Raw genomic sequence first — 27,158 nt, 5'->3', positions numbered from 1 at the left:
AGAGCGGTCTGGCCCCATGCTGGTGCCCTGTGAAAGCACTTATGAGCCCACGATGGGGCTACGGTGAGGCACGAGACTGAAGGGGGTGCTCTAAGCTCAGTAATGTTGTCTTACTGTTTTTTAAGTGGTCTGGCAGGGTCCCCACATGTCTGTGATCTTGGCTCAGCGGACAAGTGAACCACCAGTTTTGTCTCTGTCACTTCTAACGCAGGCCAGAGAGTGACAGCGTCTGCATCTCGGGCTTGGAGACCTTGACCTCCTGATGTCGCAGCCCCTCACAACCTCCTCGCTGCCGTTGTCAGGTGTCTGCCCTGCACAGGTGGCGGCGCCCGGCTTCTCGGTCCTGCTGGGCCCCACCCCAGAGACCCTGATTGAGTCTCCAGAGCCCGAGAGTCTTGACGACGCCTCGGGTGACTCTAACACCCCCGTGCTTTGCTTGGCCCACGTGTGAAGCACTGGCTTTGGGGAGGGGGTAGTGTTCACGTTGACCGGGACCCCAGGGCACACAGGGCCTGATTGTGTGGTGGTCCCCTCTGCCCTGCTCGGGAACAACAGAGGGACATCTGGTGAGAGACATCGGGTCCCAGGACGGGACGACTAAGTCCCCACTCCCCGCCGCCCTGCCTGTGGGCATTTCTCCTGGGGGGAGGGGGCGGGTGCTGCAGGAAGAAGACGGCTCCTGTGCGGGAAATGAAGGTCACTGCAGAGTCTGAGTCTGGCCGGGGGTCTTCCCACGTCCCCAGGGAAGCACGCAGTCAAGATGGGCCCCTGAACAGCCCTCTGGGGGCTGGGGTGGGGAGCGAGGACCGCCCCCCGGTGGAGTCGGTGGCCTTGATGGAGAAGCAGTGGCTCAGATCTGACCATCAAGTGACAGGTGCGTGGTGGCAGCCGCGTCTGTGAGGGGAGCCGGTGCTCACCTGGACCCCGGCTCCATCAGAAGGGCAGGGGCGGGAGCCTGGATCTTGGTGTCTCTGTGGTGGGGGTTGTCCCCTGTCGCTGGTCCAGGCCTTGGCTCTGTCTTCAACCCCCAGACCTGGCGGAGAGTGTCCAGTCCTCCCCAGGGCAGGGGATGAGCTGAGACCTGCAGGGGATTTGGGGCTGGGGAGTGCCATGGGGAGTCAGTCTGTGGACAACTTGGGAGATATGGACTCAGGACCGTCAGGGAGGAAGGACAGGATGGAGTCCCTCTCACATGGTGGAGGGCATGAGAGCACTTGGGGATGGGCGGGAAGGGGGACTCGCATGGGGGGACCGCAGTGTAACAGTCGTCCCCTGGCGGGCTCCAGATTCATACATCCCAGCGTGGCGCCCTGGGCGGGGGCTGTGGGATGCGTTCCTTATCCTATGTGCAAGCTCAAACACAGAGCCTTTCATTTCAAAAAGGAGGCTTTTCCAGTGGGAAGGAGGACTCAGACCCAGAAAGCCCCACCTCCAGGGGCCTGCACCGCTTTCTGCCACTCCATGCAGCGCAAACAAGTCATGGGGTTGAATCTGTAGGATCCTCTGCACGGCCTTGAGGGAGGGAGAGCAGAATCCGCAGCCTGGGCGGGTGTGAGCGACCAGAGCTTTCCACCAGGGAAGCCCTCCATGCAGAGCTACATGTCCCCGAGAGCAGGGGGGACAAGTCTCCATCTAGGGGCTGCTAAGCCTTCCTGGGGACTCGTGGGGACAGTTTATTTCGTTTATTTGCAGAGTTGCATCCATTTTCACAGGGGAAATGCAAAAGAAGGCCATGCAAGGGTCACAGATGTTAAACTTGACTTGCAAAAAAAATACAAAAAGTGCCAGTTTGTAAGATGGTTTTATTGGCTTTCTCTTCGCCAAGAAAGACATTAATCATCTTTTTGGCGAGGGGGAGCTTACATCTGAAATGTTTCTCAACAGACACAGGGAAGTGACATTTAGAAGGTCGCTCGCCCTCCAGGCCGTCAGCACTAGGTCTGAGGTTGGCAGCTGCTTTGGGGTCTCTGCCTGCTCCCCAGGCCTGGGGCAGACCCTCCTCTCAGAGATGCCAAGACACCTTCCACTGCCCCATGTGTGAAATGCTGAGAAGGGAGTGAGAGTGAGTTGGCAGAAATAACACAATAGCATAAAGCCTCAGGAATGAAGCACAGTCCTCGTGCTGAGTACAGAATCTTTATTCTTTAAGACATCAGGTCTCAGCTCTCAGCGAGAGCGCTCGCCGGGAGCAGGCGGTGGAAAGGCAGAGGTGAGCAGCCCCGGGCAGAGTTCCGGGCAGGCTGTCCCGGGCCGCGGGCATCACTTCAGAAGGTGCATTCTGGAAACAAAGCACACACATGCGTTACCCTGGGCACTGTCATCTCTGCCCACCAGCTGCCCAGCTTCTCCAGGTCCACACAGGCTCCAAGGTCAGCGCCCCGTGCTGCCTTCTCCGCCAAGTCCCTGGGGAAGTGCTGAGGCCCCACCTGGTGGGGGAAGAGCCATACGCCCCACAGGGACCCGGGTGGTCAGGGTAGGTGAGACGTGAGGTGGGCCTGGGCAGGGCCACTGCCAGTGCTCAAAGAAGTGTCCCCCCAAGGCTGAGGGGCTGGCAGAATGGGGACGGCCAGCACAGGGGCGGTAAGTGCCTCTCCCTCCTGGCCCCCAAGCCCTCTCTGGACCTCTGCCAGGGTTACCTGGGGAGAGGAGGAGGCCCTGGGCAGTGGGCGGGGGCCCCAGCACCTGATCAGGGAGCCGGGATAGGCTGGCATGCAGCCGCCTCCATAATTAGCCGGGGACAAAGGGGGCAGGAGTGGCCCCGCACCGGGGGGCCACTTCCAGGAAGGGGCTTCCCTAGCTCTGTGCGCCTTAGGTGGTGAATGGGCACCCAGGCTGCCAGATGGCTGCGGCAGACCTCCATGCCCCACATGTGGGGGTCGGGGTTGTGGGGCAGAAGGGCAGCAGGATGGAGTCAGGACAGCCGACCAGCGCATGCATAGCCATCAGCCCCGACACTGGGGCTCCTGGGTCGGCTGTCCTGCACCAGTGAGGGAGGGGGTGCACCTTGAGGTGGGGGCAGAGTGGAAGGAGATGGCAGGGGTGTAGGGGGTGGGCACCAGGGCTCCACGTCCAGACCCAGAGCACATCACAAATGATGGAGACTCCGTGGGGGCGTCGTTTGCAGAAAGTGGCTGGGAAGTCGGCCCGCTCTCCAAACGTGCATCTTGTCCGTTTCGCCCCAGGGGCGTTTTTACACTAATTCCCTCTACACAGTGCGTTGACTTTGAACGCCTTTCTGAAATGGCCGCTTTTATAGTCTGCACAACCCCCTCAGCCCACGGACTGTCCCTGGTGCCCGGGGTCCCACCCAGGGCCCAGATGTGTGGGACTCCCCAGGGGCCTGCAGAGGGCCCGGCACCCTGGGGCCGGCTCACCTGCTTCCTGCAGGGGCTTGAAGCACCAGGGCACCCCGTGGATGCTGTTGTCAAAGCAGCAGCCCCGGTTGTTGCACTGCTCCGGGGTGACCTTGGGGAAGGCGCAGTCCACCCTCTCCTTGGGCGGGACCTTGCACTGGTTCTCCGCTGCACCGAACAAAGCCCGGTTAGAGTCCTGGCAGCTTGCGGTGGGTCTGTTGGCTGCATTCTGAAAGTCTGAACCTTCCCTCCAGCTCCGAGCTCAAAGGATGAGATCCCACCTGGTCCCTGACATCTGCTTGCCAAGGACCCTCTTTCTGAGTAAATATTTAAGGAGAAACGTTCTATACAGAGGTGCGCGGGCGCCTGCCGGGGGCTCTCACTCGGCATGCTCCCAGCCCCTCGCCAGCAAGCCGGCATGGGCCTGGGTTCCCTGCAGCTGGCAGCTACCCAGGGGAATCCAGGGCCCCTCGAACTCAGAAACAAAGTTCCCCTTCGCTGTTTTATCAACAGAAACTCTCCCCTTTTAACAAAATGAGCAGCGGACCAGGAGATGCGCCTTCCGTACAGGAAACCACGATGCACACTACTTTCTATTTCTTCTCTGCATCTCCGTCTCCCTGAACTGTTAGGCTGGTCACATCTTCCCTGCACCTCCTTCGGTCTCTTTTTCAAGCAAGTCTGTAGTGTCTAAAGTTCAGCCAAAGGCTGCTGCGCCTGTCCCCTAACTGGGTTTTCCTTAGGAAGGCAGGAATCACGCGAGATCTCGAGTCCTCTCCCGCCGCTGACGCCTCACAGTCCTCACTCCGCCGTCTCCCAGACTCGGCTCGCGCGGGGGTCGGCGGGGGTCTTGAGAACCCATTGCCACCTGCTCCCACCCAGAGGTCTTCTGATGTAACCGGCGCATCCTGGTCTTTAAGAGTTTTAGAAAGCTTCCAGGTGATTCTGGCAGGTGTCAATTTGGTGCCCACTGCCTGTGAGACGGCGCAGTGGATAACATGATAAAAGCCACACCCTAATTTCTTCAGACCCCGGTAAATGGAACGGCTACCCCCCCCCCACCTGGAGTTGCAAAGCAATGGCTAAATGAAAAGTGTGTCTGTAGGGACTGAAAATGTCCTGGAAGTAACTGTTTCCAGTTTTCTTTCCCTTTTGCTTTGTGGCTGTGCCAGGAGAACGCAGAAAGTCCTGTACTGGAACTCAGAGAGCTCCAGCAAGGGAGGCAGCAGGGTAGTGGGCTTGGGCGCTGGCTGCCAGCCGGGCAGACCTGGGTTCAAATCCTAAGTTTGACACTGACCAGGAGGGTCAGTTATTGACTTTCTGAGCCTCAGTTTGCTTGTCTGTAAAATGGGGACAGCAAGACCCAGTCTGTAGGGCTATTGAAGAAAACGTGTATTGTGTGTCTGATAAATGGTAGCTATTAAATTAACGTAGGGGTTTGGTCACGTTCCTCAAGCCCGCAGAAAGCGCCCCCCCCCGCCCCCACCCCAGCCCAGATCTTCCGCATCCCGACCCCTGTCTTGTGCTCCCACCCGGCCACTCGGTCCCTCCTTCCTGCTATCAAGTGGGGAGGAGGTCAGAGTGGTACTCACACAGGCCCACGTACTCCTCGGCCAGGCCGGAAGACCCCAAAGCCAGGACCGCCAGCAGCAGCCAGAACGCTCTGGCCTCCATGGTCACAGGCATGCTCAGAAGACGTGCTGCATCAGCACAGAGGACTCATTTATACCTCTGTGTTTGCACAGGCGCTCCGGATTCTGTTTGTTCGGGGAGCCCCTCCCTCCAGCTCAGGCCCCCACCTGCTCTTCCCTGCACCAGATTGCGAAGCCCCGGAGGCTCGTCCAACCTAAAGGGGAGAGGGTGGTTCCTGCCCCACTGTTTTGGTAGCAGGTGAGCAGTGATAGCAGATTCCGGATGCCAGTGAACGCCTCTCTGTCTAGGAGCCAGGCTGTGTCAACGCCCATGTTAGCCTGGCCCGGAGGGAAGGGTGAGGGTCAGTGTGCAGCTGGAGGGCAGGTCCACGGGCGCTGGGCATCAGCCCCTGCAACCCACCCAGCAGGAGTCTGGGGGTGTCCAGGCCTCTTAATCCCAGACCAGCCTCGGGTTCTTGAAAAGACAGGGGACAACAATGAGTCAGGCACGTGGTGCCCGCAGATTTCATTCCTCTCTCCCAACTTTAAAACATAGAGGTTCCTTTGCGTTTTTTTTTTCTTTTTTGCTTTTCTCTTGCAAAAATTATTTTTATCATCAACTACATTTTAACAAATGTATAGAATAAGTTTTCTCAATACATTTTAATAAAAATATAATACATGCAGTTGATTTTTTAAATCAGACAAGACAGAAGACCCCTCCCTTGTATCTGGAGATGTTCACTTTTGACATGCTCTTAGGTATTTTTCCAGAATGTTCTCTGTAGATTTAAGCATATTTTTATGAGAAATTACTACACACCTTTGCCCAGCTTGCTTTTCTTTTTTTAAATGAAGGCTACATCTTGGAAATTGTTTTATAACAGCATGTCTAAACGAGATGGGAATAATTATACCCATTTTCCAGAGGAACAAGCTAAGGCTCAAAATGTTAAGATTGTAACTGAGTTCACGCTCAAACTACTTGCTGCCTGACAGTCCAACAAAGTGTTGGGGCAGGGAATAGTGACTGCATTCGGAAAGCCAGCAGACCAAGAAGCTGGTGGACTAGCCAAAAGTAATTTAGACTCAGTTCCCGGCACCCAGCCGGCCCTGGAGCTGGCTGCCTGGGGAGAGCGGGAGGGTGTGAGGTCCAGTTATCATGCGTCCTCCAAGATTCTCTCCTGGCTGGGACATTTTTATCTCTATTCAGCTCTGATCCAGGGGCTGTAGAGGGGGTTTTGTACACCTGCTGGCCACACTTAGCCCCCACTTGGGGATACAGTCTTAGAGGGGGACCCCAACCACCCAAAGATTCATCCTCAGACCTGTTCTTCACCGAGCGACTGATGGGGCCAGAACATGTGTGCACTGGGGACGGGGACTGTGTCCCACCTTGAGACTCCCTGGCCTCACCTTGCTACTTGGCCCTTGATGAATCCATGTGAGGCGACACCCAGACATCTGGTTTGCCACCCGCTTCAGGGCTTGGAGACAGCAGTTTCTACACAGTTTTCACAGCATTTGCTCTGTTTCCAGAGGGTAAGTCAGAGACTCCTTGGAGATGGTGTCATGTTGTGGTTACAATCGTGAAGCCAAGGGACCTGGTCCCAAGTCTGGGGCTGTGTGCCCTGGGCAGTCACTAACCCACTGGTGCCCCAGCGTCCTCACCTGTCACACAGTGCCTGGCCCACAGGTGTGCATAAGACGGTCACACCGAGGCCAGCCAGGTGTCAGGGACACACCCTGATCACCTGCCAGTTGTGGTGCAGCAGCTACAGTGGCAGAGGGTCCAGACCCACAGACCAGGGTCAGATGGAAGCAGCAGCTGTGGGGGGTGGGGCTGGATTCCTCCGGGGGGCAGGTCACAGGCGTCCTAGAAGAAGGGGGGTGGGAATGGCCTGGGAGCCCGGAGCACTGAGTCAGTGTGGTAGAGGGAAGCTCATGTCTTCTTTGTTCTGGGAACCCTGGGCTCCCCACCAGGGCCGAGGGTGGGGGCTGGAGAGCCCACCCTGCCTCCCAGAGCTCACAGTTCTGTGCCTTCCATGCTCCTCTGGGGGAGTTCAAGTTCCAGGAATGAAGTAAAAGCAGTGCCACAGCGGCAGGTCCCAGGGTCATCAGTCTTTGCCCCACCCCGACAGGTGGCTGCCCAGAGACTGAGGTGAGCAGGTGCCTGGGCTGGCCTGGGAGTCCATCCTTGCAGATCCTTCCCACCCTGGCCTTTGTGTGCAGGTACCCAGGGAAGGCGAGGGCTTCCTGGACGGGTCCAAGAAGCAGGCCGTCTGGCCTGAGTGCTGGGGCTGCAGCCTCCCACCTGTGGGATGCGTGGCCATTGGCACATATATGTAACAAGCATGAATTGAGCATGATCATGGGCCAGGTGCTTAGCCTATAACACTGAGCCCTTAGGACACCAGGCAGAGCCCTGCCCTCAGATCCCACAGCCCTGTGAGAAAGAACAAGGCTTGGCACACGAACCGTGGTACAACGCAATAAGAGCAAGCAGACTGCTGCACAGCAGGCTTCTCATCAGGGGGATATCTGCACTGGGTCTTGAGGGATGAGTAGGAGTTCACAGATAGGTGAAGGTCAGAAGGGTGTTCTGTACTAACTCACCACCTCCAGAAAATATCATCAGTGTGACCTGCATGGGGTTGTAGACTCCGTGTCACCTCTCAGCTTTCTAATATTGTTCCTCATAGTTACCCCAGCCAGCAGAGAGCCAGACAGAGAAAGAAGGTACAAAGTCACATTAATCGACACCCCTGGGTTGGCCCCAGGGTCACACACCTCCCCAGGGAGCCTCCTGCCGACCAGCTGTCGAGTCGTTCTGCAGCTGCCCCGGGCGCGGGCCTCTCCCTCTGTGTCCCCAACAGCTTCCTCCTGCTGGAATCTACCTGAACAACAGGGCCTGAGTGTAGATGTCTTGGGGAAGCAAACATGGACTGATTCAGGGAGGCTCCTGTTTTACGTTCTCCATGTTCACACGAGGGCAAAGGGAGAGGGTTGGAGTCCTGCAAAGGTACCGTCCACCAACTACGGAGGAGGAAGGGCACAGAGGGTCCTGAGTCAGGACGGAGGCCGTGGGCTCAGGACTGCACCTGTCCGACCACATTCAGGGGCATGTGACAGCCCCTGGGGGGTTCAGGGGACGGCGACGTCCAGCTCACAGTGCACTTTGGGTGGTCTCTGCCACAGTGACCTCTACGCCCAGGACTCCTCTGGGACTGGAACCAACACATCAGCCCCAGATGCTGTTACAACAAGGAAAGTTTCCAGGAACAAGTCGCCTGATGATCAGGACACCCAAAGGAACAGAGATAAGTCAGAAATAAACAGAGCTGAGAGCCGGGAGCAGATGTGCTGGGGCACCAGACCCCTCATTGACCGCCCTGCCTTTAGGACCCAGACAGCCTTTCTCAGACCTGGACGTGCTCCAGCAGGAAGCCAGGCCGGCAGCACACCGAGGCAGCCCCTGGATGTGCCCGGCATCTGCTCCTGACATGCCAGCCCCTGGCCCTGCGCCATGTTCTAGGAGGCCGGCCAGGGATGGCAGAAGCGGGTCCCCAAAAGCCCACGTGCAGGCAGGGAAGGAGGACAAAAGTCCGGCTGGGGCAGGAGACCCAGGAAGCCCCCTCCTCCCGCCAGCCAAGCTGGACAAGCCACCGCGTTCTTCCCTGTGAATGAAGCCACTGTCACTGAGGGGCTGCAAGCCTGTTGGCTAGAGTGGTGTCCTCCCCAGATCCACGTCCTCCCTAGAATCTCAGAGCGCAGCTTTATTTGGAACAGGGTTGTCACAGGTGTGTTTGCATGAAGATGAGGTCCGGCTGGAGTAGGGGGTGCATCTAGTCCCATCTGAGTCTGGAGGAGATGCAGAGACAGACACAGAGGGGCGACACCCTGTGACTCCGGGGGCTGAGACCTGGGGGGTGCTGCTAAGAGCCAAGGGGCTTCAGGCAGCCGCCGGGGGCTGGGAGAGGCCAAGAGGATGCTCCCAGGCCCCTCAGAGGGAGCACGGCCGCAGACACTCAGCCCCGAGACCACTAGGCGGAAACAGACTTCCGCCGTTAAACCTCCCGGCGTGTGGCGCTCTGTTACGGTGGCCCCGGGGCCAACTGTCTCTGCAGCCTATTTTGCTGTGTACTTTCGCGGGGGAGGGGAGGGGAGGGAGCAGGTAAATCCTCACAGCTGTCTTCCAGAAACCCGCTCCTTCCCCTCCCCGACCCACCCCAGATGAGCAGGTCCAGCTGGGCCCAGTGCTCCGGGATCAGCCCCAGGACCCCGGCCCTTCTGCAGAGCACATGCTGTGGCTCCACACCCATCCCAGCCCCCGCCTTTGCCCTCGCCTCGCGCGTTTGACTGTTGGCCTCTATGAATCACTGGCTGTGATCAATCACCAAGTGTTTGCTGACTCCCTTCCCACACATCACCCCAATAATCCTCACCAGGGCCTTTACTCCAACTCCCTTGGCCAGCAGGGAAAGTCAAGGCTGTCCCTCTCCACCAGGGCCTCAAGGGCCTGGGCAGGGAGCCGCCTCACCAGGAGGTGACCGTGCAGTGAGTCATCCTGACTGGGACACTCTCGGAGCACAGGGGGTGCTGTTAGAGATACTCCAGGACAGCAGGTGTGAGCCAGGGCCTTCCCCAGATGGCATCCCGCCAGCACCTCGCTGGGCGGCAGTCACTTTCAAGTCTGATTTGAACGGTGTGTGACTTTGACGGAGCCCAGGCACAGGCACTCTCGAAATCTCTGGAACAGACACAGCCAAGGCTCTGGCTTCCGTTGCCGTGCACCGGCGGGCAATGTGCACGTGGATGTGAGTGCACATCCTGCCCGGTCTCGGAGTTCAGGCTGCTACGGTAGAGCACGCAGACTGCGAGGGGGCTTATAAAGCACATTTATTTCTCACAGCTATGCAGTCTGCACGTCCAGGACCCTGGGGCCGCCCCGCTCCCCTTCCACTGAGGACCGTCCCCCCGGGTCACAGACGGAGCCTCCTTGTGCGCAGACATGGTGGCAGGGGCTCAGGGTCTCTGGAGCCTCAATTATAAAAGCGTGGACCACTCACCTCCCAAGGCCCCGCCCCGAACGCCAGCACACTGAGTGTTCGCATTTCAACAAAGGAATTCGGGAGGGACCTCAGTGTTCAGGCTCTGACCAGGAGTCAGGGAGCTGAGTCGCCTCACAGGGCCCGTGGGACTTCACCATTAAGTGTCTTTGTTTTCGTTTCCTTTTGCGATGAAGATTCAGGTGATCCCATGATCCCTAAAGTCACAAAACAGGTTGTCACTCAGGAACCAAAGCTTCCTCTCCATATAATCATCAAAACTCTGAACTTGATTTCATGCGATGCTATGAAGGAAGCAGGGACGGTTTTACAGCGTGATCATCGAAGACCGATGCACGTGTGTCTGTATACACATTCAGATTCATGCATGTGTGTATGTATAAATGTATTTATCTCTTTGGGGTGTATGCTGAAGCATTATGTAATGATCTGTGGGATTTCCTTCAAATAATCCAGGAAGGAGAAGCAGAAGAGGGGGGTAAAGCCAAAACAAGAAGAGCTACAAGTTGATCAGTGTTGAAATTAATTGATGTCCACACAGGAGCTCGTCAAACTACCATCTCTATTGGCCATAATTAAAATGTAATCTCTCCCTATTCAATACATGGTAGTAAGCTATAACGAAAAAGAATATGAAAATGAAGACATGCGTGTGTAAGTGCGACGGGGACAGCACGCTGCGCACCAGGAATTGACACATCATAACTGACTGTATTTCAATTAAAAGGAAGTCAGTCTCTCCTCTCCTGACTTGCTCCGACAAGCGTAGGAGCCCCGGGGGGACACGGACAGGGCAGGGTGGGGCTGGGTAGGGTTCAGGCAAGTTCTTCCTGAACTGATTTTTCCCCGGCTGCCCCCACTCTCTCTGGGCCCATCAGATGTTTAGAACAAACTCCTCATCTCAGAGGCTGCTCTGGGGGTGGTCTTTAGGGCTTTCTAACCTTCAGTTCTTTTGATGGATTTCCTGAAGACACTCATCAACTACTCCTCCATCTCCTGGAAATGTCGTGGCATCTTGAGTTTCTCCAGGATGATGTCTGTCACACCTCAAGAGCTCACACGTCCTGTACAAGCCCTAGAGAGGATGCACAGAGACCCCCTGGGCCGTGCGGCCTGTCTCCAGTTCACTGGAAACCCGTCTTCGTCCTTCACCCCAGCAAACTCTGGGATGTAGGTAGGTCCTAAAGGCTTCTCTTGTTCCTTGCTAGGCTAGAGTCCTCAGAGGTCAGAAACCAGCCTTCTGGAACCCCTAACTGTGTCAGGCATGGGCTGGGATCTCCCAGTGGTCCCAGAATGCGATCTCCACTAGGTGTGAGGTGAGGGGCGGGCACGCCCACCCTCCCGCTTGGGGCAAGGTGGGAGTGGGAGGGACTTGCAGCACAAGGTCAGCTCTCTCTAAGTGTTCTCACCTGTCATTTTCTCCAAAACTCCCTTCCCTCAGACCTTTTATAGCTTCAACACAGGCACAATGTTCAAGAATCATCCAACAGTTCTTAGCCAAACTACTTCCAAAATGTCATGGTCTGCAATCTCGCCTTGAGACACGATGTCTGCTGTTTCTGGGTGTCCCGGCTGGACCTCCCTCCACTAGCACCCATCACACCAGGACTAGGGAGCCACAGGAGCTGTCAGGACTGGGTTTATTCACGGCATTCTGTGTTTAATGTAAAAACCAAAGACAGAAGTTCTAAATTTGTTTTGTGAGATTTCTAGTGGGCAGATCACTGTGACAGACCCTAGTGAGACAGAACAAAGATAAATAATGAACATTGCCTTCCTGGGGGGAGCTTCACAGCACAACAGAAGGCTAGACACACAAATTACACACTTTGCTGAGGCTCTTGAAAGACTAACTAAATAAGCAGAGAGGAGCCTCATGGGTAAGAAAACCACACACTTTAAAGGTGGTAGTCTCTGCAAAACTGAACTACATATTCAACACATTTTAAATTAAAATCCCAAAGGGAGATTCTATAAGATGCCACACATTAATCCCGGGATTCGTATGGAAAAGTAAAGGGCCAAATTGATCCAGTAAAACTTGAAGAAAAAGAAGTAGAAACAAGAGGAAGAGAAGACTCAGAGGTACCAATTCAATCAGACACTAAGACTAATTATTACAAAGTTGTGTTTAAAGCCAGGAAGGCCTGGTGCCATGGACCAATGGAATCACGGACAACGGAACAGAACATGAAAGCCCAGGAATGGATCCACTTCCATAAGGAACCTTGGATAATAACAGAAACACACTTTGTATCAGTGCAGGAAGAAAGGACAAGTCAGTGAATGGTGTCAGGACAGTCAGTTATGCAAATTAGATAAAGTAAATGCAGATGCCTGCATCACAACACTGAGCTGCTTTTAATTACTCATATTGAGAAAAAGGTCAATTCAGATCCACAACTTTCAACCCATTAATAAATTTCCAGATGAATTAAAGGCCCCAAAGTGAAAGTAAGTCTTAAAGTATTAAAAAGAAAATACAGAAAATATAGGGGTGGCTAAAACCCCAACAGAAAATGTACTCTTTCTAGCCTGAATAACCAGCATACAGAGAACAGGTCGAGCGCAGTGGCTGGGAAGTGAAGGGGGATCCCAGAAAACAGAACCAAAAAGGGAGAACCCAGATTCTGTATAAAAACTCTTTCCAAATTTGGTCTGACCTCTGAACCATGTGTATGCAGGACAGATTCCAGCTAAAAATAAAAGAACTGAGGTCTGAGCATCACCCAAGAGACAGAGACTGAAATTTGAATCCAACCAAGCAAATTGATTGTTCACACAAACAAACAAGCAAACGTAACACTCTTCAAAGGAATGTAACAAAATCTAGAATCTCCACAACATCACAGTATCTCGTCCTGCATGCAGACCCACACCACTGACGGATGAAGGGACAGAAGTGCGTCTTAAGAGAGAAAATAATCAACGTGAGATGACCTAGATGTTGCCAAAATCAGATGAAGATTGTAAAGCAGCCTGAGGAAGTAAAGAAAACTGTGCTTACAATGTATGAAAAGATAGAAAATCCAAGAGAGAAGAAAGAAAAGAAACAGTTAAACAAACAAAAAAAAAAAAAAGAGAGAGGCAAATAAAAATTATCGAACTGGAAACTCCAATATGTGGAATTAAAACTTACTGGGTGGTCTTAACTGCACAATGAAGCTGACAGGGGAAAAGGTCCATTAACTCAAAAATAGAGCAATGTAAATTTTCCTATCTGAAGAACAGAGAGGAAAAAATGTTAAAAAAAAAAAAAAAAAAACACACAAAGCCTCTAGGACCTGTGAGACAAAAGGTCTAACAGAAGTGAAATAGGAAAAAAATGAACAAGGTAAAAAATTAATAATGCTAGATCTTTGAAAAGATAAAAGAATTTATACACCTTTAACTATACTGATCAAGAAAAAATTAAAGAGAACATAGTTACCGACACTAGAAATGAAGAATGGGCTGTTAATATAGTCCTACAGGATTAAAAGGAAAAAATAGGTAATATTCAGAATAATATTAATATTAAAACCAACAGGGGGAGGGTACAGCTCAGTAGTAGAGTGCATGCATGAGGTCCTGGGTTCAATCCCCAGCGTCTCCATTAAAAACAAACAAACAAACCAACCTAATTACCCCCAAACAAAACAAAAACAAAATGGTAAAAGAAATATTAATACCAACAAATTTGACAACTTAGATGAAATAGACAAATTCCTAGAAAAACACAATTTACCAAAATGAACACAAGAATAAATAGAAAATCTAAATAGTACCATTTCTATGAAAATTTTTGAAATTACTATCAAGAAGCTTCCTATGAAGGAAGCTGCAGGCTTGGCTGGGTTCTACCAAACAAAGAGCTCTTAATCTTACGCAAACTTAGGGGAAAAGATAAGGAGGGAGTACTTCCCAGCTCATTCTGTGGGGCCAGCATAAACCTCATGCCCAAACCTGACACAGGTCTTGCGAACTATGAAAGACCATTGTGGATACAGATTCAACATGGTTGATCTTTTATATCGACTTTGTATCCTACAGTTTTGCCGTTGCAAAGATTGCTTAGGATTTTTCTAAAATAGCACAAATTGTGAAGGCACAGTTGAGAAATTTGACTCAATTAAAATCAAGAGTACTTATCAAGACGTGACGATGAGGAAAGAGTCAAATCATGAGCTAGGAGAAGGTATCTGAAACCCACTTGCTTGACAAAGGATTGCTTGGATGCACAAAGAACTTCTACAGACTAATGCAAAAAAGACGCATGTGGTTTTTAGGATCCGCATATAGGAGATTTATGGTAAGAGAAACCTCAACAGCCAACAAGGATGTAGAAGGGCCTCGCTCACAGTCGTGAATTACGAAACCCACTAACGTTAGCACACGACGTCACTTATATCTGATGGCACCCATGTCACCAGATGTTGATGAGAATGTGGAGAATTAGGAACTCTCACTCAAAGTTAGTAGAAGCTTACAGGACACTCCCACCGTGGCAACCATTTGGACGATACCTAGAAAATCGAACAAGTCCGTGCTGTTTTCATCAGAAGAAATTGAAAACACTGCACCTGATTGCCTTTCAATAGGAGGATGGATTTGCTGACAAACTAAATGAATCAGACCTCGTAATCAATGGAAAGAAATGTCAAAATTAACTGCAAAATATCAGATGAAAAGCCCACATTTTAGGATGCCATTGCTGATTTTTTTAAATAACAAAAAAATGCTACATATTGTTTATGGACACCCACGGAAAAAACACACACTGACTTCAGAACGGTGGGTGATTCTGGTGGGGGGTGGGGGGCAGGGAACAGGATGGGAAAAGGGGGCACTTTGATCGTTTTATTTCTTTTTATAGAGTGAGAGGTGTCAAGGCAAACAGAACAAAAGCCATTACATTATATACAATTTATCTAAGGAAAAGGACTTGAAATATGGCTGGTTAAAATTTTCATTAAAAATACCCAAATAAAGAAGGTGGTCCAGGAAGCGGGGAGAGAAGGGGTGAGCGCGAGGAGGCCCGGGAGAAGCCAGCCCTGCGGCCTGGGGTCAGAACCTGGGGTCTCGGCCTAGAGGAGCCATTGGAACGCCCTATCCTGGATGCTCGGTCAACATCAAAGAGGTCTGGCTGGTCAGGGTGAGGGAGGGAGGGAGGGCACCGCGCTGCAGTTCCGTCCAGCATCCAGCTTAGAAGTCTCCTGTCGTTTCAGGTTTCCTTATTTTCCCTCCTAAGCCGCTGGCCCTCTGCGGTGCAATCCAGCTCTCTCTAGGAACAGATCTGTCAAGTCCACCAGCCAGGAAGGCCTGGCGGCCACATCCCCAAGTGAGAAAGGACAGCATAGATCGGAGCGACCTGGCGTCCCAGAGAGAAGGGCCGAGTAAGTGACCACATTCACCGATTGACCCCTGTGCTCTCAGTGGGGCCCCCATGCCAGGTACCGCCTCGCCCTTCACCTCAAAGCACATCAGAGAAAATAAACCAGAGATCATGATTCTGACTTCTCAGAAATGACCACTAACTTGTTCAGAGAGCAAGTGGGAGCAGCAGAGGGGAAGAAATGGCCTGTTAGAGTCTTCACCAAAAGGCAGGGCAGGAATGATCAGAATCAAAAGCACCTTACGTCACATAAGATGCAGCCACGGTTCATGCCTGGTTCTTTCCCCACATTCCCAGCAACCGTTAGCTCAGCTGCGTAGACAGTAGTTTTCAAGGAATTTTAAAGACATGGAAAGCAGGTACCTCCCGTAAGAAACATGTTGCCAAAAGCAAAACATACGGGACCATCAAAGCTACAAGGAGAATGTGTCAGACATGCAGACTGGCATCGCCAGGTGACCCCGTGAACCTGTCTACACAGGGGAAAAGGAGATTTCTCTGAGGGGAGGGGATTCCTCAGAGTTGCACTTCTCCAGGGCTGCTGCTTGCAGGGGTTCTGGCTGGTTGGTGCTCAGGTGACACGTGGGCACTTGCCAGGCTTGACGCAAGCGCATGTCTCCTATTGACCCTTTGTGCTCACCATCATTTCAATATTTCAAAGATGGCTTTTCCCCCGCTGTAATGTAGTCACCTCACTAAGTATTCAGTCCACCAGGGAACTGAAAGCAAAGTGTGAGGTCACCAGAAATATGACGTCCAAAGGCGAGAGCCTCTCTCAATGGCCAATGCCTGCCTGCCTTTCTTTCTTTCTTTCTTTCTTTCTTTCTTTCTTTCTTTCTTTCTTTCTTTCTTTCTTTCTTTCCTTCTTTCTCATTGAAATATAGTCAGTTCACAATGTTGCGTCAGTTTCTGGTCTACAGCATCATGCTTCAGTCATCCATATACATACATATATTCCATTCTTTCATATTCTTCTCCATTACAGGTCACTATAAGATATTGAATATAGTTCCCTGTGCTGTACAGTGGAAACCTGTTTATAATGCCCTTCTGTGCCTCCTAGTTTTACAGGGGCTCATGTTCCCAAGACTCAAAATAGCCCTGTTTTGCATATTAAATGGAAAGAAGCTAAAGCCGAAGTTCATTAATAGGTGAGTCATAATACATATCACTCATATGCTCTCTAGTGTTTGAATGTCTTAAGGGATTTTACCAAAGCATTAATATTTGTTGAAATCCTACAGGCTGATAAGTTTATTGAATAAAGACCAATCAGTCAATATTTACTAAACGTCCATCGTGTGCACAGCCTTTAGCCCAGGTGTCGTGGGAAGTTCCAAAGGGAGGAGATGATGTGGTCACATTGATAAGAAAGCTGTGGTCACAAAGCGAGCACCATAAACGCAGACCCAGAGGCCCTGGTGATGGCATCCACGTCGCACTACTACTGCCCTCTAGTGGCCGGACGCGTTAGGAAGGATTGAGTGGGTGAATTCGCTAATTTCAAAAAAAAAAAAAAAAATTAATTCACAGGCAGTTGTGTCGGAGGAAAAGGTGTATGTGTTGGGGCACCCATGTCAGCACATCACGCTTCCCAGCACGGAAGCACAGAAGGCCCAGGAGAGTCTGAATCGGGCTCTGCCAGGCGGGAGGCAGTGGGGATGAGCTGTCTGAATTGGGAGGCCCTGACCCTAACCAGAGCCCGAGTACTGAGTGGCTGGAAAACCATCCGCTGGGTCTGGCTTATCATCACAGTTTTATAGACTCTGGTGAAGCAAACTGCGAGCAGGCAGCAAGGAACCCCGAGCCGGTTTTATTTGCGATAATTCAGTCCACTCAGTGTGCCAAGGTGCATTTTGCAGAACAGCATAGCCATAAAGCAGATTCTGGAGCTGATAAACAACGCATGGGGTGATTCTGAGGTTCCAGAGTGATAAGGAATGTGAAAGCAGACACTGGGGACCGTCCGCAGCCCTCTCCACTGTGCCCGCTGCACAGAAAAAATAAAGACCCTCCACCTGTCTCTTAGGAAATACAAAAAATAAGCTGTAGTGCTGTTGCACAGTATAGGGTCATGTGAACTGACACAAAAATGTTTTATTTTAGGTGTTTCCTTACAAATGCAGTCCTTTGTATTATGTTATGTGAATTTCTTCTTTAACATTGTTTTTCCTTTCTGGAGAAGCCTTAATGTTCTGTCTCAGATTTTTAAATCCATTCATCAGATAACTCCTCTGTTGAAGACCTGAAGATGAATTTTCTGTATTATTTTTATTACTCTTCTCCCCATTAGCTTCCTGTATTTCTTGACCAGTATTCCTTTTGCTTTGTTCTTTTAATCAATAGTCATAGTGATTAAAAATTAGTCGACATGTTGCTAAAAATACAGAACTTTAAACTGCTCATGATCAAAAGTGAATTAAGCACAGGCATGCTGGGCCAGGAGCAGATATGATCGTGACATCAGAGAAAAGGGAATTTAAGCCAAAGCCCTTACACTGGGTGGAGAAGGACACTTCACGAGCCGCAATTACAACACAACGAAGAGACGGCCCTTCTGTTCCAATCCTTAAAGGGCTAGGCCAAGACAGTCCACTTCACTAACCAGAAAAGGCGGGCGACGCAGGCAGAAAGACAGAAAAGCACAGCTGATGTGTTGGAAACACCAGGCTGTGTCGATGCGGGCGCCATTCTAGGCATGTCATGTGGACAAAAAAGTAAGAAAACGGAGACAAACAATACAATCAATAAGGTAGGTCTTACGGACATAGACATGACAATCTAGCTTCTGTTTAAGTGCACATGAAATAGTCACAACATTGACTCGTACGTTTGTTCACAAAGGAAGTGTAACACTCCATAAAGCAGAAACACTACAATCAGCCTGATCACATGCAACAAAACTGGGCTATAATGACAACACTTTCAAAAGAGTCTTGCATCCGGAAATTTACTTTTAACTGAAGTACAGTCAGTTACAGTGTGTTAGCCTCTGGGGTGCAGCACAGGGTCCCAGTCGTGCATAAACATACATGTATTCGTTTTCATATTTTTTTCATTAAAGGTTATTACAAGAGGTTTGGAAATTTAAATAATTTCTACTGTACACTTATGGCTAAAAGATAAACTACAAACCAAAATTATAGACTTTCTTAAAAATCATGATAATAGAAACACCACATTTCTGAATCTTTAAAGAAACTTTAAAACAGTGATCAGAGGAAGGAAAATGGAATAGCTTTAAACACATGTCAATAGTAAGTGAATTAAATTCCAAACTCAGAAAGCTAGGGAAACATAAGCCAAAAAAAAAGCACAAAGGTAAAGAAGTTGATGAAGTAGCTAACAGGAAAAGAATGGAATTAAGTAATAAAATCTCAGTTCTTTTAAAAAATAAAACATGCAAACCACTAGCTAATGTAATCGAGAAAACAGAAAAATAAAAGAGGGAAAAGTCCAAATAAACGTAAGAACTGACAAAGAGGAAGCACCCATTGAAATAGAGGAGAATTTAAAAACTATAAGGGGCTGCTCTGAATAACTTTATGCAACTAAGTTTGAAAATCTAGATGAAACAGATACATTCCTAGGAATATCACACTTTACCAAAATTACTCCAGTAATAAAACTCACATCAGCCCCAGAGGAAACAGGGCACCTCATCAAGGAATGAATCTACAAAACTCTCCACTGTCTCACAGGGAAGTTCTGACAAAGCTGTGAGTACCCGATAGCCCCAGAGCCACACAAACTGCTCCAGGGAATGAAAAACAAAGGAAGGCGCCCAAATCCACACTCGAAAGATTAACTCAGAATGTGTCGTAAACCCACAATGTAAGAGCTAATCCTATGAAACCTCTTGAAAAAAAATTTCATAGAAAATCTTCGTGGCCTTGATGAGGCAAAAACTGTTTTAGCTAGGACACAAGGTATGAACTCATAAAAGGAAAACTGGAAACATCGGTCTTCTTCAGAATTAAAAACAGCTGCTCTCTGAAAGACACTGAAGGCAATGGAAAGGCAAGCGGCAGACGGGGAGAAGGTCCCCGCGCAGCGTGTGTCAGACCGAGGGCTTGTGCATCGGAGGGAGAGCCCTCACAAGCCAACACAAAGAAGGCAAAACACCTGCCGAAAAGAAGGGGAAAGATCTGAATAGACGCTTCACCAGAGAGAAAAGTTCAGACAGAGACAAACCCTGGAAAGATGCTCCATGCCTCTACTTGTCAGGGAAATGTCAATTCCAGTGAGGAGGACGCCCTCCACGCACGCCAGCAGGGCTCCAGTGTCACAGCCGACAGTGTCGTGCTGGGGACGGTGCGGGGACATCAGGAACTCTCAGGCTTTGTTGGTGGGGAGGCAAAACAGTGCAACCGCTTGAATGATTTGTCAGACTCTTCTAAAGTTCAGCAGAGCCCTTGCCGTGGGACCCAGCAAGGCCGCCTAGCAGACAGTCACCTAGAGACGGCATTCGCCCAGCCCGCCCCAGGCCTGTGCGCGCTCGCCCACCGCAGCCTGGCTCGTTCATAGTGAGGCCCTGGGAGCAGCCCGGACGCCCATCCCCTGCGCACACAGACTCCTACTCAGCGAGAGACAGGCGTGGACGCCCACGTGTGCCTCAGATGACGTACTGAGTAAAAGAACGCAGGTGCAGAGGACCGCACGCTACGTGACTAAACATACAGAAAACTCTAGAAGAGGCAAAACCGCAGCCAAAGGGAGCAGATCATGAGTTCCTCGGGGCTGGAGGTGGGAGGCGGGCGCTGGCTACAAAAGGGCACGAGAGAATGTTTCTGGAGAGGAGGTTGAAGCTGCCTCTTATCTCATACTACCATTGTGGTAGTGACAGCACACATTTTCCAAAACTCACTGAACTGAATCACTTCAAGTCGGCAAGCACACTTCTTGAATTATACTTCAATAACGATGTATATCTCAATAAATTATACCTCAATAAAGCTGATTAAAAAACCACAGAGCCTCAAGGGGTAACCATCACCATGATCAGTATTATTGGTGGAAGACTGATTAACAGAAGGGTAATGCTATGACCGAATTGTGCCCCCAAATTCACCCGTTGAAGCTGCAACCCTCAGTGTGACCGTATTTGGAGATGGGGCCTCTGTGGACGTAATTAAGCTTAAACAAGGTCATAAGGGCCTTGACTTCTTAAGATCAGTCCTTCCAAGAAGAGGAAGAGGGACAAGAGCTTTCTCTCTGACTCTCTCTCTGTCTCTGTCAGTCTCTCTCTCTGTCTCTCTGTCTCTGTCTCTCTGTCTCTCTCTTTCCCCAGGTACACGCATCAAGCAAAGGTCAGGTGAGGACGCAGCCAGAAGGCGGCTGTCTTCAAGCCGGAAGGAGAGCCCTTTCTAACTTCCTGAGCTGCAACACCAAATACAGCATCCCTGCTTTGTGAACCTGTGTCAGGCCTGGTCCGGCTGTGTAAGTTTAGGAACTAAGAGTAGTTATCGGGGCCAGTCTTTGGACATTAGGAGGTTACCTTCGGTCAGAAGGCAAATTTCCGCTGCTGGCGGAGGCAGGGCGTCTGTTCCCAGGGTGGCCAGCAGAGGGCACCAGAGGCCAGACACAGCCACGTGAGCATCCTGGGCCTGGAGAGGGTCTTTACGGGGAATCGCCTTCGGCGCATTTACGGAGGCTGATAGAGCCGTCCGTCCCTCCTCAAAGCCACATTTCTGACTGTGCTAAATTAAGGTCGGGCACGGATTGAGCGCTGAGCTCCCTTGGGATCACAGAATATAAATACGGACACTGCCGCTCCAGGGACCTCGTGGAAACCTGGTCTCCCAGCCTGGAGCGACAGCAGCAGGGGTCCCTCCCTGATTCCTGGATACGGGCCAGCACATCTGTGTCTGAGCTGCCAGAGAGGCCTGGCCGGGCTGGGGCGGGGATCGCGGCCCTTTAAACAGTGAAACCCAAGCACAGGGGGAGAGCCGTCTGGGGTCCAGAGTGCAGGGCGGCTGGGACGTGCCCTCCGGAGAAAACGTGTTCAGGTGAGCGTCAGTCGGGAGTGAGTACAGGGCTGCCTGCCTGAGTTCAATGTTAACAAAACAACAATTTAGACTATATAAGTTGTCTTTAAACAGAGTCACACATCAAGCAAGGTCACATGTTGGTCGGTTGACGAAATTGGCCAATAGGCGGTTGGACACCTAGCCCTGCCTTTCCCCCATCACAGTGGTTCAGTATTTGCTAATTCAGGGTTGATGAGCTCACAGAATAACTGGACAGAGAGGATTCTAAGGGAGGAGGTGGGGTGGGTTGAGGGGAGGTGGAGGGGGGGGGAGGGGCACTAAGGGTAGAGGTGGGGTGGGCAGGGGAGTGGGAGGGGTGGGCAATGAGAAGAGAATTCCTGGAGAAGAACTCAGGGCTCCTGCACCCAGAGGTCAGCGGGCACCACTGTGCCTGCTTGCAGCCGGGGAACAGGGGGCTTGAAGCCAGGAGTTTCCACCAGCCCTGCGTGTCCAGGAGGAGGGCCATGAATAACTCACGTGTCCAAGACCCTCTCCCAAACACGCAAATGCGGGGGCCTGACTTGGCTCTGTGAGGCAGGGCTGACTCAGGAACACGCACACTGCACAGCGAGGACAAACTTGAGAGGGACACGCACCCAGTGACAGATCAATCCACAGATGTCGAGTCTGTCTCCCCCAGCCACCGGCCTTGAGTGTTTCAGAGCCCGTGTTCCAACAAGAGACGCTGTTTTACGGAGCTTCTGTGTTCATTGTTGGCAAGATAAAGACCCGACAGGGGCATGAGGCCATATAGGGGCCCCTTCTCAAAACAGGGGTCCTGAGAGGTGATGTGGGGCCAAGAGCCTTCCTTGAAGAAGCAATTTTTAAAATCCCCACTTTCAGTGCAAAGCCAGTGCCGCCGGTCCCTCCCCCACCCCGAAGGAGAGGGCTTGGATTTCCAGGATGCTGGGTGCACCCAGGCTGGACCAGGAGTCAGGGGAGAGGCAGAGGCCACAAAAAGGCTGGCCTGGGGTCACCCTCCCCGCACTCCCACTCCTGAGCTGCAGACGCCTTCACCGAGATGCCAGAAACACCTTTCACACAATGACCTTCCCGCAAGCTGCGTAAAAGCCTTGATGAGAGCTGTCAGCCTCCCCTCCGGAAGAGCTTCTCACGGCTGCACGTTGGCGCAGCTGCCAGGGGAGAAGGCGTGGGAGCAAGTGCCCGGGAGCATTGGGAGCTAACCTAGCCCAGGCCCCTCACCTGTGGGAGAGATGCTCGGCCGCCTTGTGCTCGTTTTAATAGCAGGTGGTCTGTGAGGCACTGGGTAGGAGTAAAGCAGCTTCGTAATTGCAATGTGAAATGGTGTGTTGCTCCAGGAGGTTTTTAGGGCTAAAGTCATTTGAGATTTTATACAAACGACTGGGCTTGGGCGTTATAAAGTGATGGTGGATCCTGAAATTTCTCACGTGCGATGCTTTATTGCTGCCACGTGGCCCGAACGCACTAGAAGAACTCTTGCTCTCGTAGCAAATGGAAGAGTATTAAGTTACACTCACACTCACACATGCACACTGTCTCCTCACACACCACCCCCCCACGAACCCCCCACACACCCACACACACACACAAACACACACACACCTACACACACACACACACAAAAAAAACAAAACACACCAAACACCCACAAACACACACACACCACCCACACACACCACACCCAACACACACCCCCCACACATGCACACCCACACACACACACACACACACCCTCCCCCACACCACACACACCCACCCCCACACGCACACCCCCCCCACACACACACTCCCACACACACACACAAACACACAAACACACACACACCCCACACACCCACCACCCCACACGCACACCCTCCCACACACACACCCTCCCACACACACACACACACACACCCACAAACACACACACAACACACACACACACACACACACTGCCATTGCCACCTCTGTGTCAATGAAGCCAAGATGAAATTGTAGCAGATTGTAAGAGTTTTCTTTATTCGAAGAATTTGTCTGTTAAACCACTGAGAAGGGGAAAAAGCAGAAGACAATCCAAGGGCTCAGGAGCCATGACGCCTGAAGCTGCGGGCCGGTGCGCGTCCTCCTGCTGCAGGGCCTGCAAGGAGCCAGGCGGGCTTTTCCGAAGCCACTGCCTCTTAATAATGACAGTCTGGAAGTGAAATGGGGGACGGTGGGTGAGGACCACGGGGAGCGGGGGGCCTGTGCCAAGAGTCTGCGGGTTCGCGCGACCACGGCCCTTACTCCTGCCGACCCCACCGGAGAAGGAGCTGCCGAGGGGACACGGTCCCCTGGGGCCGGGTGCCATTCTCCCCAGTTAACTGGTAACTTTCCAGGTAGACCCTTAGGTCACACACAAAAAATCACTTGGATATTTCTGAGCCACGGCTGTGCTCTTCAGAACATCCCGATTTCCTAACTGTGGAGAGGCGTCCTCCAAGGTCGGTGCTCTCTGCCCGTCTTGTGGAAATACCGGGTCTCTCCTGGCCCTGGCAAACTCGGTGTCAGGGACACACTGCAACTAAGGGAGTCGGGGACATGGGCCTCCGGGGACTGGCGCCGGGGCGGGACCTCTTGTCGCAGGGGACAGCAGCGCGGTCCACGAAGGGAAGGACCACGTCTGCTTTCCCCGAGTCCCGCCCCGGTGCCCAGCACAGCACCTGACGTTCAGAAGCTCCAAAAGTAATGATGCCACCAGCGGCGGGGCCCAGGGGCGTGGCCGAGGCCGAGTCACAGGAGACGTAACGAGGAGGCCAGAGGCTTTGACTTGTTAAAAAGCTGTCATTTTCAGGAACTTTCTGGACTTGCCTTCAGAGCTGGTTCCCAGTAAAGGCAGGTTCCCACATCAGGGAGGATGTTTTTCCTGCACTGGCCGCCACTGGGTTCAGGCACCGGGCCTGGGCTGCAGCAGGCCTCCTGTCCGGCACGACACCTCCCCACCCCAGGTCCCCCCACCCCCGAGACCCATCTGTGCCCGGGGCCCCGACGTCACCTTCCACGGAGAGCGGGAAGAAGCACCAGGGCACATCCCGGATGGCGTCGGAGAAGCAGCACTCCCGAGCCGTGCAGTTCTCGGGGCTGATGCCCGGGAAGCCACAGTCCTTGCGGGCGGAGACCTCCATGACGCACTCCTCCAACTCTGCCGCGCGGCGCCGGTTTGGGAACAGCATGGGGACCCGGTTAGGCCGGCTGGCTCCCCAGACACGTCTGCTCCCTCCTCCCAGGGGAGCGCCGCTGGGCTCCCGGGCTGGGGGGGCGGGGCTCTGGGGCTTCCGGGATGGTCACCCTGGGACTAAGTGTGAGCACCGCGAGGGGCCACCCCCTCCTCCCGACAGAGGCCAAAGGTCAGGGGAGCTGGCATCCCGGGGCCTTGGGACAGTCGCTTCTCCTCCCTGGACCAGACATTGCTCTGTGAAGCGGGCGGCCCACTGTCACCCCTGGGAGGACCCTGTAAGGATGTGAAGCATTTGACCAAAGTACTGAAACCCAGCAATACTCCCACTACTCGGAGAGCCCCGGCCACGAGCGGCCCCACAACCAGCCGCTGGTCTTGGGTCCTCCGGAGCCTGGGCGCCTCTGAGCCGCGTTCCTGGAGCCAGCGAGTGGACAGGAGGCTGCGGGGCCCGAGCTCCACACACACTTTTTTGTGTGTAACCCTTGGAATCAGTGACTTTCCAACTTGATAATGTGCACAAATATAAAACTCATCCTGAAAAGGTAACCCTAGAACTTACAGTAACTTAATTTCTTAACATCTGGAGTCTGTGTGCAGCTGTGTTAATATTTTCCTGGGGGGGGAAAGGTCTAGCTCAGTGGTAGAGTGTGCTTGGCATCCACGAGGTCCTGGGTTCAATCCCCAGGCCCTCCGTTAAAAAAAATAATAATAAAAATAAATAAATAAATGAACCTGATTACCTCCCCCTCGCTCCCCCCCCAAAAACAGAAAGAAACACTGACTGACACCTTCATGTCCCTTAGAAGCTTTTTCAGGAACTACACCTTAACAGCCAAGAGGGGCTTGAGAATTGGTTTTTCCTCAAATACAGTAAAACGTGGGTCCCCACAAGTCTGCGGGAAGGGCAAATGGCTGACCCTTGGGGTCCAGTGTGGACGTGGGGGCCGGGGGCACAGGAGGGGCCCGGCTGTCTGGTGCGTACCTTGCTTTGGGAGGGGCTCGAAGCACCAGGGGACCCCGGGGACGTCGGAGTTGAAACAGCAGCCCCTGGTGAAGCACTGGTCGCTGGAGATGCCAGGGAAGCCGCAGTTCTCCCGGTTGGCAGGGCTGATGCGGGAACACTGGCAGGGGTCTGCGGGGACGCGCGTCAGCCAGCCCACCCTCGGCTCAGCCAGGCACTCCCTCCCTGGGACGGGCGGCGCTCTCGCTCCCATGTGTGAACCGCGCAATGTCCTTCAGCTGACTGGGCTCAGCTGAAGGTGGCTTATTTGTTAAAACCAAACAAACGAAAATCCCTTCTGGTAAGAGGGGTGGACAGGTGGACTCAGGCCAAGGTCAGGGTGAAAGCGAGCCAGGCAGGCCCTCCAGGAGCCCGTCCTCGGGCTGGCGCACCCGCACCTGCCCTGACCTTCCCAAAGGGGCCTTCCTGGGAGGCCCCACCCCCGCCCCCAGCCCCCATCCCACTGTCCTTCCGGAAGGGCTCCAAAGCAGGTGAGCATGAGCGGGCTCTGGCTATGTGGCCAGCATCCCAGATCTTAGGATGCTTTCCCAGCGGCTTCCCCTCTCAACCTGCCTTTTTTCTGTGAGGGAGCCCGACGTGAATAGAGACCCACCGAGGGGCAGGAAGAAGGCCCTCACGTGCCCCCGCCGCGCCCCCGGCGCTCGGGCCGCTGGAAGCCTCTGGGCTCACTGGCCCCAGCGCTTCTGGCCGGCGAGACCCCGGGCCCTCACTCACCGGGCTTCTGGGCCCCGGCCGGGGCGCTCAGCCCCAGCGCGAGCAGCGCCGCCAGGAGCCCCGCGCCACGGGGTCCCATGTCCACGCTCAGCTGCTCCCCCAGGGCCGCCTGCAGAGAGCGCAGTCCCCAGTCCCCACTGCCTGGGGCGTTTTATAAGCTCCTCTCTGTTTGCTCAGCAAGCAAGATAACCCCCTCTCTCCCCACACCACCAGCGCTTAGGGGCCTTTGTTAGGAAAAGGAGCTGAGATGGCTCTGCTGGGAGGCCAAGCGGTGACAGGGCAGGGAGGCTTCCGGGCTGGGGGCGCCGACCTCCCCGTGAGCGCACAGCCAGGCCTCCCTCTACCCGGGCGGGGATCCGGGTCGTGCCAAGGTGCTGACGTGGAGGGCGGGCCGCGTGGGCGTCTGGCGCTGGGCGCTGGCACAGTTGCACCCCGGGAGGGATAAGGTCTGTATTTCTCCTGATAAAGTACGTGGCTAACGGAGGAATGTTTGCCACATTGGGCCCAAGCCTACTGCAGACAACGCCTGGGCCGGCTGCAGGCAGAGAAGCCCCCTCCACCAGGAACCGTGGACCCCCCTCCAAGCCCCTCGTCTGCATCTCCTTGTCTCCGTCTTGGGGAGGGGGGCACTCTCCATGGAGATGAGGCTGACGAGGGAAAGACACAGTCCTGGATGAGTGTAAAAGCATCAAGTTAACTTCGGCAAACCCTGAAGTTTGTCATTTTTTCCTTCCGTGGAAACTGTCTGTGTTTATTACAAGATGGTGTCTGTGAACCAGCCCGTGCCTG

General features: G+C 52.9%; 2 protein-coding genes across 2 annotated transcripts; both read right to left on the bottom strand.

Moving 5' to 3' along the window:
- Positions 1–1,782: 1,782 nt before the first annotated feature.
- TFF3 (trefoil factor 3) lies at positions 1,783–5,035 on the bottom strand. Its single transcript, XM_032482062.1, has 3 exons — positions 4,946–5,035; positions 3,375–3,521; positions 1,783–2,278 (listed from the first exon to the last, which is right to left on the bottom strand). Exons 1-3 carry the CDS (start codon positions 5,025–5,027, stop codon positions 2,265–2,267), a joined length of 243 nt encoding a protein of 80 aa, XP_032337953.1. The 5' UTR covers positions 5,028–5,035; the 3' UTR covers positions 1,783–2,264.
- Positions 5,036–23,412: 18,377 nt separating this feature from the next.
- Positions 23,413–26,526, bottom strand: TFF2 (trefoil factor 2). The gene is made up of 4 exons (XM_032460252.1): positions 26,370–26,526; positions 25,617–25,766; positions 24,452–24,598; positions 23,413–23,611 (listed from the first exon to the last, which is right to left on the bottom strand). The coding sequence occupies exons 1-4, from the start codon at positions 26,446–26,448 to the stop codon at positions 23,598–23,600; spliced, it is 390 nt and encodes a 129-aa protein (XP_032316143.1). The 5' UTR covers positions 26,449–26,526; the 3' UTR covers positions 23,413–23,597.
- Positions 26,527–27,158: the final 632 nt, after the last annotated feature.

This window comes from Camelus ferus, chromosome 1 (assembly GCF_009834535.1).
Source record: "Camelus ferus isolate YT-003-E chromosome 1, BCGSAC_Cfer_1.0, whole genome shotgun sequence".
Lineage (NCBI taxonomy): Eukaryota > Metazoa > Chordata > Mammalia > Artiodactyla > Camelidae > Camelus > Camelus ferus.
Note: the sequence above shows the minus strand (reverse complement) of the source record. Positions and strands in the feature narration are given on the sequence as shown.

Bases quoted from the DNA above. Each gene is read 5' to 3' on its own strand.
- TFF3 (XM_032482062.1), bottom strand. From the start codon at position 5,027: ATGGAGGCCAGAGCGTTCTGGCTGCTGCTGGCGGTCCTGGCTTTGGGG. The intron at 3,522-4,945 runs GTGAGTACCACT...TGTTCGGTGCAG, and splicing joins CGAGGAGTACGTGGGCCTGT to CGGAGAACCAGTGCAAGGTC.
- TFF2 (XM_032460252.1), bottom strand. From the start codon at position 26,448: ATGGGACCCCGTGGCGCGGGGCTCCTGGCGGCGCTGCTCGCGCTGGGG. The intron at 25,767-26,369 runs GTGAGTGAGGGC...GCGTCCCCGCAG, and splicing joins GGCCGGGGCCCAGAAGCCCG to ACCCCTGCCAGTGTTCCCGC. The intron at 24,599-25,616 runs GTACGCACCAGA...GCCGCGCGGCAG, and splicing joins CGAGCCCCTCCCAAAGCAAG to AGTTGGAGGAGTGCGTCATG.